The sequence below is a fragment of the Haematobia irritans genome, chromosome 4 (assembly GCF_050003625.1).
Source record: "Haematobia irritans isolate KBUSLIRL chromosome 4, ASM5000362v1, whole genome shotgun sequence".
In the NCBI taxonomy this organism is placed as follows: domain Eukaryota; kingdom Metazoa; phylum Arthropoda; class Insecta; order Diptera; family Muscidae; genus Haematobia; species Haematobia irritans.
In genome coordinates this window covers 128,391,593-128,403,024 of record NC_134400.1, presented here as the reverse complement: position 1 = coordinate 128,403,024, position 11,432 = coordinate 128,391,593, and the positions used below count along the sequence as shown (strand labels likewise).

Here is an 11,432-nt window from a genome sequence, read left to right as displayed (position 1 = left end):
AGTACTAATCAATTTCAAGCAATGAGTACCCGTTATATATGTCCCTTATGAGCCGTTTACACTATACGTTTTTCCGGATGATATGTATGTGTTTGTAAAGAATCTTATGCGTCGTTAACACTACATGTCAATCTGGTACCCGGTGCTCGTGTCATGCGCCTCCAGACCATAAGTTCTCTCCCGAAAACACTAACTTTAATTTCGGTTGTATCCCAATAAACACAGGATGAGCGTTTTTCAAATGCAACAACTTTTCAGTTTGAGGGTAAATATAATTTTCAACATAAATTCAACTTGACTTGAAATAGCTCATCTTCAATACATCTTCAAATTGTTTGCGAATTACTTCCAATTTGCCAAAATGTTGACGAAATCTTTGAAAAGGTGTTGAAGATAATATGAGAAAACTTTGACAAAACACTACCCTAAAATGCAACAAAAAAAAACCATGTGGTTTTCAATACTTATTTGTGCAACGAAGTTCGTGGTCAATTGCAAGAGATTAAAAAAAATGGAAAATTTTAGACAAATAACCAAATAGTTTATAAATATAGGTAAGTGAAAATAAAAAATGAAATAAAACTTTAAGGAAGTCACTAAATGTATATCTCTTTGCAGAAAACTAACATTATGGATTCTACGTTCTTAAAAACATTAAAAAGCTGACCAATGAAAAAATGGTGGACAATTAACTGGAACTGCTTCAAATAGTTTATAATAATTGGTACATCAATATGAAAAATTAAATCAACACTTTAGAGAAGTCACTAAATTTAAATCTCTTTGCAGAAAACTAAAATCTTTGGATGCTACATTCTTGCAAACAATAAGAAGCTGACCAATGAAAAATGAGTGGCTTATCGACAAGAAAAAGTTTCCAGAAACATTACAAGTGCAACCAATTAAAATTGTTAAAAGCAACAAATTGTTGAAATCAACAACTTCTGGATGAAAATGTGCATCACATCGTCAGTTTAATTCATATGCTATTATCAGTTTAAAATGGATATTTTGTGAATTGCTTCTGCTGGAAATCAATTCTAACACGCGGTCCAGTACGTTCCTAATTCCAAATTGGCCGCATGTTAATAAATTTTAATGCTGTTTTATGTGTTTACTAATAATGTTTAAGATATTTAAAGTTTTGTTGTTTGTTGTTTTTTTGTTCTTATTTGTTATGTTTAATAAGATTACTATTTATCAATTGGTATTGTAGTGTATTATGTAGTGTAGTGTATTATTACATATTTTATTTTGATGAAAATGAATAAATTATACAAAATTCATAGAATTTTGGCTTTGACTTTCAATTTGAAGTGGGGATATCATTCATACAAATTTAGGTTGAAAAGTATTTGCAACGATGTTAATTTTGAATTTGACTCGCATCGAAAATTGTTTGACAAATTATTGAGTAGCGATGCATTTCAATTTGAGGACAACACTTGAGATATTATTGCTAATGTGTTGAATTTCACTGTTGAGGGTAATGTCTGTTTTTTGTTGAGAACGCGATTTTCTCAACAATTTTTCAACTTGAATATTACCCTAATCCTTTGAAAAAATGTTTGAAAAATTGTTGAAATTTAGCATTTTTCAAACGTTTGTGTTTATTGGGATAGACCAGTGTACACTTAAAAGCAGTGTACACTTAAGTGTACTTCTAATGCGCTTTACAGATTATCAGTTATTCCGGACGACAGTGCTCGCGTCGAACATATCCCATATATTGTGCACATTATAAGTTAAGTCCGAAGGCATAATCGATACTGCTGCATGTTTATGGGATCGATAACACAATTACCGATTATTTAGTCATTGCCGACAAGTCGTATCGATCCGACACACTATAAGATTCTTTACAAACACCGACATTCCGTCCGGAATAACTGATAGTCTGTAAAGCGCATAAGTGTACACTGGTATAGACCAACTTTAACTACTATGCAATGCAGAAATTAATAAAAGTGTATACAACACTTCGCTAATGCGCTTTACAGACTATCAGTTATTCCGGACGGAATGTCGGTGTTTGTAAAGAATCTTACTGTGTGTCGGATCGATGCGACATGTCGGCGATGACTAAATAATCGGTAAATGTGTTATCGATCCCATAAACATGCAGCAGTATCGATTATGCCTTCGGACTTAACTTATAATGTGCACAATATATGGGATATGTTCGGCACGAGCACTGTCGTCCGGAATAACTGATAGTCTGTAAAGCGCATAACGGCAACCGATATCGAAGGCATATGCCTTCCGATTGCAGACATCGTCGTTTTTTGTAAACTCATTAGAAAAACAATACCGCGAGCTATCGCTTCGTTGAAAAGCGAAAAGCGAACTTAGTACTTACCCTGCCAACATTTTTTGAATTTTACGGCGTCCTGAGAATCTCCACCACGTCGAAAACAATCGTATACGACATCCAAAACTCGTCGGAAAAGCGCAGTCACTATTGAAAAGTTGTACCACACCAAGTTACTACAAAACAGTATCGCATGAGTGCAATTATTAATATTTTAATAAATCCAGAACGACGCCAATAAGAGCCCTTTCAAACAATCAGAAAAAGTGAATTTAAAATAGTTGTCAAAGAATCATTGTGGTCAAGTAAAACACGATTGTTTAGATGTTTATTAATTTGATTAAACATTTATAAATTCTTATAAAAATAACATTTATGCCACTATCACAACACATTTAATACTATGTTCCCACTGACTCGTTTTCCTCATTCGTTTTTCCAAAACATTTCACTGTTCACTATGTTCGGTTTTCGAGTTGAAAACCACTTTATTTTCGCGATTACTTTTCCGTAAATAATCAAAATTATAAATGAAAACAAACTTATTCCTGTAAAGTCTTGCCGAAATCTAGAGGAACAAGAAACTACGCATCAATTGTGTTGATTTGTCTGCTTTATATTGAACTGTTTTAATAAAGTAACCACGAAAATTTCAACGCGAAAAGCGAACATAGTACTTACCTTAATTTGGAATATACCCCTAATTTTTTTCATTTGCCTTGGTGAAACAAAATCTGAGGAATATAATATCCCAAGTGGTTGCCCGCAAGGCTCCTGTTTATCACCATTGCTTTACAATATATTTGCTGCCGATATACCAAACTTAAATAATTATATGATATCTGTGTTTGCAGATGACACAGCTATTTTAAGCTCAAATTTGTACTCCTCTATTATTACCAAAAAAAGATGGTCTGAATAAATTATACCAGTACTTTAACAAATTGAACATCTCTGTAAATCCTGACAAAACGCAAGTAATATACTTCTCGCGAAAGCGGAAATCATGTTTTCTGCCTCAAGCCCCATTAAGGTTTTTAGACCACAATATAGCGTGGGAAGTCAACGATAATTATCTAGGAGTCGTTCTCGATAAAAAAAACTTAATTTTTGTAACCACATCCCTGCTGTAGTTCATAAAATAAACTCAAGGCATATTAATTAAAGGTAAAGTCACGAGCAAGCGTGTGACTTTACCTTTAATTAATATGCCTAAAATGGCAGATCACTCAAGTTTTGTTTGTATGTGTAGTGTTGTTGTGTTTGTGCATGTGCATGTTGTGTTGTGCATATGTGGTTGTTGTATTGTTGAATGCATATATAAAACATCAACATTGTTGAATACTAAACGTAAACAAAGCCTTTGACAAGATGAATGTCGATATTAGTCACCTGATTGCATGACTTTACCTCTTTAATATGCCTTGAAATAAACTAAACTATAAAGACAATGTATCCATTTATTGCCAGAAACTCGGAATTAAATAGAGAAAATAAAAAACTGATAATATTAAATCAATATTCTTGCCAATAATATATTATTGTGCTCCTCTCTGGGCATCTTCGGTCAGATGCCACATTCAAAAACTACAAGTAGTCCAGAACAAACTGCTAAAAATGATTTTTAACCTACCATGGCATTTCTCTACACAAAGTTTAAATTCCCTTTCAGGGTTTCCACTTGTATCAGATAAACTTGAAGAAATCTACTCAAATTTTAATGTAAGATGTAAAGCATCTATATATAAACATATTAATGAAATTGCCTCAACTTAACACACTTCGTAAATGTTGAAATACCACTTAGCATAATTAAGAAGAAAAGGAAATTATTTTTCTTAAACTCTTTAGATATAAGTATAAATGTAAAGGCCGGTATGCACCTCTAGCGAAATTTTCGGTAGCAAAAATTTATTTAAGTCTACAACAAACAAACAGGGCTGTGTACACAAATTTTAAACCAGCTAATCGCTTTTAAAAATTGTTAATATATGTTCCAAATATTCCTCAAATAAATTGTTTATTATTTACAGAACTTTTAAAACTTTTACGCTCACAATGATTGTAATAAATTAAATGTTTGCTGCCAAAATATGCTTTTGACAACCCTGTTATTTTCATTAGAGGTGCGTACCAGCTTACGAAATTGAACGCTACCGAAAATTTCGTTAGCATAAATAGCAATGCATTTCTTATGGGAATGAAATTTTTCGCTAGAGGTGCATACCGGCCTTAAAGAAAAAAGCAGAAACGGAATGTTATGAAATAAATGAAATGAAAATAATACCCTGCCAGCATTTCAAAGTTCCATTTCATCCTCATCGCTACCACAGACTCGTAAGTGACACTGCAACAATCGCCAACTGTGATGGGGAAAGCGTATAAAAAGTACATGAAAGTATTTTGCCATCACTATTGTTACAAGAGCCATTTTATATTTTGTGAAAAGCCAAGCGCAACTAGGATCGATACGACTTGTCGGCGATGACTAAATAATCGGTAAATGTGTTATCGATCCCATAAACATGCAGCAGTATCGATTATGCCTTCGGACTTAATTTATAATGTGCACAATATATGGGATATGTTCGAATAACTGATATTCTGTAAAGCGCATAAATCGCTTTAGTAACGGCTTTTAATAATAAATTTAAATATGTCGGTAATAGTACCCTTCATTGATGTTTACATTACCTGTCAAAACATAATACATTTATCAACGAAAGACATTACAATCAGCTGATCCAAAGCTTTCTCCCTTTGCAATTATTTTTTATAAATTTTAAATGTTATCTCGCTCAGTGGTTTCGCGTACGTGCGTGGATCAGCCGATTTCAGTTGGTAGATCTGTCGATCTTAATTATTCTAACTATTGAAGTGTGTTTTATAGCATAGAAATGTGAATATTAATTATCCAGCAATATGGACGAGAGTATCTATATTTGTTCTTTTTTATAGATTCGTTGGATTGGATTAAATAGACAAGTTAAAATGTTGGTTCAACAAGCAAGACGTGCCTTTCTCAATAATGTTTTCAGCCAAAGGAATACAACATTTAAGGTAACTAAAAACTCAAATTGATTATTATGAACGGTGGTAGTTGGGTTAGACAACCGGGGGGCTGAATAGTTTGATGTGTGGGGTGTTGATGATGTTAGATATTAGAATACGTAACTAGGGACTATATTTTTTCTATATCTTATCAAATGATAACTTCCTAAATGTGATAATGTGATTTTTAGAATGAGAACTAGAGATTTGAGTGCCTAATACGGAAATATTTTACTACATAGAACGATGTAGGTGATTGCTTTTGATCTTTTACACCTAATTTGGAAGTGATCCAAATGCATAAATTCTTGGGATGACATTGAAACGCAAAATATATTGGAACACTTGTTAGAATAGATTTTAGTTCTTTAAAAGTCACTTTTTTCTTTGTCCTGGAACCCATTAATGTATGGTAATGTAGTTGTTGTTTATTGTTATTGAATAACCTTTTGCATTTTAGCATATATTATAAACAAGTTATTTTGCATTCAAGATTTTTTATTTTTATCATTTGGTAATGTGTAATAAGAAAACATTGCCTAGGTTCTAGCTTATTCCGTATTCATTTATATGATCTACACACAGATGTTCGCTTGTTCCTCACTCTCTTCTCCACGTGTACTGATTACGTTTGAAAAGACACCATGTGGGGTTTGGGGAAAGCATAAACGAGGGTAATATAATGTGCAAAGTTATATATTTCTGCTTGCGAATAATCAGATAATGTGTTTACTTCTCTTTCGTTTTAGTTTTTCAACAAACTACAATAAGTTTAAACTGTAGAAAAACTAAGGAATGGTAGTCATCAAATCGATTTTCTAATTTTTGCAAAAGTCGATTTTTATAGTTTGATAATTTGGGAAACTGTGTTGTTTTCATGCAATTGAATGCGACATTTCCCGATATCAGAAGTGATAAATCGGGTAAGATCAAATTCAATGTGTAGTAGGAAAACATTGTCTAGGTTCTAGCGTCTTCCGTATTCATTTCTATGATATACAAACAAATGTTCTCTTGTTCCCCACTCTCTTCTCCTCGTGTACTGATTATGTTTGAAAAACACCATGTGGGGTTTGGGGAAAGCATAAACGAGGGTGATATAATGTGCAAAGTTATATATTTCTGCTTGCGATTAATTAGTTCGCACATACATTCTCTTTATTTCCAACAATTCTGATAAAAGTAGTAAACGATAGATTCTGAGATATATTCTAGAATTAAGAGTGATATTAGCAATGGTCATGCTAAGGCAATATGATAGTCACCCCACAAACTTTTTTTGGACTTGCTAAAAATGTTATAGTTTATTTGATCTATAATTCATGCAATTGACTCATTTATTAGCCTATTTTTATAGACCCATATTCAGTGATGCCAACCTCCAAAGGGCAAAAAGCACCAAAAAAATATAAATTCTATCATACCATTTCTACCAAAAAAAAAAAACACTCTAGCCAGCAGAAAATTAAGCACCAAAAAAATATTATAAATTCTATCATACCATTCCTACCAAAAAAAAAAAACACACTCTAGCCAGCTGAAATTGTTCTACTAAAAAAGCAAAACATCCAAAGATGCATTGTAGAACTTTTGGGTATTGATTTGATTTGAAGCATTTTTAATTTTATGAAATTATGAACCCCTATCTATCCAAGTGTAGAGCTTTATAATTTTTAATGCTTAATTTACATTCATTCTGTTCATTTTGATCAGACCAAAAGCACTAAATAACTTTCAAATTTTAAAATATGTTTTTCGGAGGAGAAAAAAATTTGTCGACATTAAATTTGGAAATACTAATATTTGGAGGGATTCTATTTCTTATTTCAATTATGTGTGCTTTTGTGAATTTAATACAAACGTTTCTAGTGACATCAAGAAATTCTGCACTCGTCACTAAATAACAAGATTGTTTAAAAAGGATCAATACCACCTTCATAACAATCAAATTCTATGTTTGGCAATATAGTTGAGTTTCTTAAGCTTTTGACAGTCTAATCAGACTTTTTGTATGAAAAGATGTCATCAATTAAACTCGATACTGCTCAAATTGGAAAAATCACCAAAAGCACTAAAAAGGTTATTTGGTGCTTTTTAGAAATCAAAAAGCACCAAATTGGCATCACTGCCCATATTGACCGATCTTTTAGCGCAAATTAGGAATTTTCGTAAGAGCTCCATAGCAGACTTAAGCTGAGTACTATGTACAGTTTTCAAGCTGAAAACCAGATTATTTTCACGGTTACTTTTTTTAAATCAATTAATGTCGAAATATTAAATGGTTCGCAATCAATACATTGGATCTTTTCCATCCATAATTTGAAGAGGCTTGATAAAAATTTTATCGTCTTCATATATATTTTTGCACTTTTAATTTAGTGTTTTGGTGAAAAACTCGAACATAGTACTCACCTTTAACCAGAGATTGTCTGTATCAAACTTTTTAAGTTTTAAACGTCGTAAATGTAGAAAAAGTAGCAAACGTCGCGAACTCGATATGAAGATGTGTTGAGTTGTAAATGTCGACTTTTCGATTTTTTTAGATGCTTGGGTCATTATCAACTTACGATTAGCTGATTTTGGCCTACATATAAAGTCGATCAAACGATTTGATCCGGTTTTACAAAAAACAAAAAAAAAAAAAAATTAAAATAAATAAAAAGTCGTTTAGAAGAAATTGAAGATTACCAGTGGTCGACTCTTACTTTTTTGTCATAATATATTAGTCATACATAGTATATTAGAATAGACTGTTTATTCGACATCTGTAACGCTCTTTTGATACAGTTTGGAAAGCGCATAAACTCTGGTTTAAAATCCTAACCCATATTTCAAAACTGATGGATAAAAAAATATTTTAAAAAATTATGATAAAGTTTTAAAATCCCAATTTTATTTTCTAAATATTAAACAAAAATCTGATTTATATGTTTTAGCTAATTGCTTGCTACTCCACAAGCGGCAAAGGAGCTAAAGGCAAAGTTTATTCAAGCGCTGCAGACGCTGTTGCCGATATAAAGGAAGGATCTAAAATTTTATTTGGAGGTTTTGGTATTTGCGGTATTCCTGAGAAAATGATTGAGGCCATCCGACAGAAAGGAGTCAAAAATCTGACAGCCATTTCAAATAATGGAGGTATGAGAAATCTATTAATATTAGCGGGGTTTTCTTATTACATTCAGTTTTGCATTGTTTTTAGGTGTCGATGATTTTGGCCTTGGCTTACTGTTGAAATCGGGTCAACTTAGCAAAATGATTTGTTCTTATGTTGGTGAAAACGCTGTTTTGGCTAAACAGTATCTGGGTGGTGAATTGGCAATAGAATTGACACCCCAAGGTACATTGGCTGAGAAGATACGAGCTGCTGGTGCTGGGGTTCCAGCGTTCTTTACACCCACTGGTTATGGTACTTTAATCCAAGAAGGTGGTGCTCCTATAAAATACGCCAAAGATGGATCAGTCGAAATTGCCAGCAAACCAAAAATTGTAAAAGAATTCAATGGCAAACAATATGTGATGGAAGAATCAATCTTTGCCGACTATGCCATAGTAAAAGCACAAAAAGCAGATCCCTTAGGAAACTTGGGTAGGTATTTAATGTTTAAATACAATGGTTAAAATTAATTTACATGATTGACTACTTTAAATAGTTTTCAACAAATCCGCTCGCAACTTTAATGCTCCAATGTGTAGGGCGGCCAAAGTTACTATTGCCGAAGTTGAAGAGATCGTTCCTGTTGGCTCTTTGGATCCCGATCAAATACATATTCCTGGAATTTATGTTAAACGCATTTTCAAAGGAACCAATTATGAAAAACGTATTGAGAAAGTTAGAATCACTGAAACTAGCAGCGATAAAAAGGGCGAAACATCTCCTGCCCAACTCTTACGTGAACGTATTGCCAAACGTGTTGCTTTGGAATTCCGCGATGGAATGTATGCCAATTTGGGCATTGGTATTCCTGTTCTCTCCTCAAACTATATTCCAAAGGGTATGAATGTTATGTTGCAATCAGAGAATGGTATAATGGGTTTGGGTCCTTTCCCCACCAAGGACAAAGTGGATCCGGATTTGATTAATGCTGGAAAGGAAACTGTTACTGTGGTTCCCGGTGCATCATTTTTCGGTTCCGATGATAGTTTTGCTATGATCCGTGGTGGTCATATGGATTTAACAATTTTGGGTGCCATGGAAGTATCAGCGACTGGAGATTTGGCTAACTGGATGATTCCCGTAAGTTGATTATATTTGTTTTATTGCTGTGCAAAGGCACACTTTTATACGCAACTAAAAAACTGCTAATGCGAAAATTCCATGTGGAATATTGGGGAGAACTTCTCATATAACGTAGTGACAATTCAAAAGTGATTAAAAGAAGAATTAGGATTACCATAGAATCAGGCAACTCCCATATGCAAGAGAGAAGTTTGGCATTTTTGGTATCACAACGTAGTGATTCTCTTCTTGAGCCTGTAGTAACACGCACCCACTGAAACCTAATATAACTTTGAATCTTGTTTCAAAACCTATTTTACAGAAGCTACAAATACCGATTGTTTTCTTCTCGGCAGTATTTTTGTTTTGTTCGGTTTGCTCTCAAAATTCGTTATGCACTTCGAAGCAAGATACACCACCGTTCGATTTCAGTGAAGAGTACCCGGTGCTTGGAGTAGGTGTGTTTCCGCGATTGTTTCGGCTTGATAGCACATAGAAGCGTCATGAGGTTTGACCAATAAACTCGTGCGAAAGTATGTAGGTTATGAATCCACCTCAAACACTTATAAGAGAAAAGAAGAGATTTCAGCAACCATCACTGCAGATAATCCGGAGTTCGAACAAATAGTCCCATTCTCATTCTGTCATTTTTTAGTTGAAAGTTTATTAAGCATCACGAAAGTGATAGAGCGCCAAGGAGATTCATTGCCTCCCACACGCGAGTTCATCCCACACGCGCGTTTTATAAGGTGTTTAAACTTTAATAGATGATGCATTGCATAGAAATTTAGATAGACTACCCTTGATGCCATAACAAACCGACTATTTTGTGATAAGCTCGGATGGGCAAGCATTTGTTGCTATATCAAGCAATATCAGCATAATTAAGAATGCGCCAATTATCATATTTACTTGGTCCTACCAATAATTAATCTTTAAATCCGTGTTATTTAATTAATTACAGGGAAAATTGGTTAAAGGTATGGGTGGCGCTATGGATTTAGTGGCTGCACCTGGCACAAAAGTTATTGTTACCATGGAGCATAATGCTCGTAATGGCTCACCTAAAATATTGGAAAATTGTTCTTTACCATTGACTGGTAAAGCTGTAATTGATTTGATAATCTCTGAAAAGGTAAGATGGACGATATTTTCTATTGATTATATGAAATAGTGACAACAACTACTAATGGTCATACCTATAATTTTTCTCTTTTTTTAGGCTGTTTTTGAAGTAGAAAAAGGTGTGGGTCTAACATTGATCGAAATTGCTGATGGTTTTACTGTGGACGATATTATTGCCTGTACTGGTGCAAAGTTCAAAGTATCCCCCAATGTTAAGAAAATGGCCCAAATCGATGCTTGATTCGAAACTCACAAACATAAAGAGGGAAATTTTAAATTATTGCAGACTTTTGCAGTATACAACAGATCAATTAATTTAAGATGAAAACTAATCTAAATAAGAACATTTTCTTGGTATAGTGAAATTGTTAATTATTTGCTGTACATAGATAAGTCCTAAGTTGTAAAATTATTGTAATTGAACGAATTGTTTTTTTTTTATAAGAAGCTACAAGAAAACAAACAGACTAACAAAATGTTCGCTAAAAGTGTACAAAATGTTGCATTTATTTTTTGCCATTGATAAATAAAAATTGAGCAAATAAATCCACAAAAGTTTCGTAAAATTAAATATATATGGTTATGATTTGATTCAATTGTTATAAGTAGGGTTGTCTGGAATCTATTGTCAATACTTCGGCCACACTAACGAGCAATGTTTGTGCGAGTATAAGCTTTTTTATACCCTGCGCCACACTGTGGAACAGGGTATTATAAGTTAGTGCATAT

The 11,432-nt window shown here is 33.4% G+C and overlaps 1 protein-coding gene and 1 long non-coding RNA gene across 4 annotated transcripts; both read left to right on the top strand.

Annotated features, from left to right (window-relative positions):
• Positions 1 to 204: 204 nt before the first annotated feature.
• LOC142236383 (uncharacterized) lies at positions 205 to 1,291 on the top strand. 2 transcript variants are annotated; one of them, XR_012722009.1, is made up of 4 exons: positions 205 to 265; positions 385 to 554; positions 619 to 724; positions 790 to 1,291. It is a non-coding gene; the product is annotated as an uncharacterized LOC142236383 (long non-coding RNA). The 2 variants fall into 2 exon arrangements; XR_012722008.1 differs by having other exon boundaries at positions 231 to 554.
• Positions 1,292 to 5,054: 3,763 nt separating this feature from the next.
• SCOT (Succinyl-CoA:3-ketoacid CoA transferase) lies at positions 5,055 to 11,274 on the top strand. 2 transcript variants are annotated; one of them, XM_075303960.1, is made up of 7 exons: positions 5,055 to 5,188; positions 5,270 to 5,371; positions 8,299 to 8,497; positions 8,562 to 8,948; positions 9,013 to 9,596; positions 10,543 to 10,713; positions 10,801 to 11,274. In XM_075303960.1, exons 2-7 carry the CDS (start codon positions 5,303 to 5,305, stop codon positions 10,942 to 10,944), a joined length of 1,554 nt encoding a protein of 517 aa, XP_075160075.1. In that variant the 5' UTR covers positions 5,055 to 5,188; positions 5,270 to 5,302; the 3' UTR covers positions 10,945 to 11,274. The 2 variants fall into 2 exon arrangements, with proteins under 2 accessions (XP_075160075.1, XP_075160074.1); XM_075303959.1 differs by having other exon boundaries at positions 5,071 to 5,210.
• Positions 11,275 to 11,432: the final 158 nt, after the last annotated feature.

Excerpts from the sequence above, each read along its gene's own strand:
- SCOT (XM_075303960.1), top strand. The coding sequence starts at position 5,303 with ATGTTGGTTCAACAAGCAAGACGTGCCTTTCTCAATAATGTTTTCAGC. Across the intron at positions 8,498-8,561 it reads AGCCATTTCAAATAATGGAG|GTGTCGATGATTTTGGCCTT; the intron begins GTATGAGAAATC and ends CATTGTTTTTAG. Across the intron at positions 9,597-10,542 it reads TGGCTAACTGGATGATTCCC|GGAAAATTGGTTAAAGGTAT; the intron begins GTAAGTTGATTA and ends AATTAATTACAG.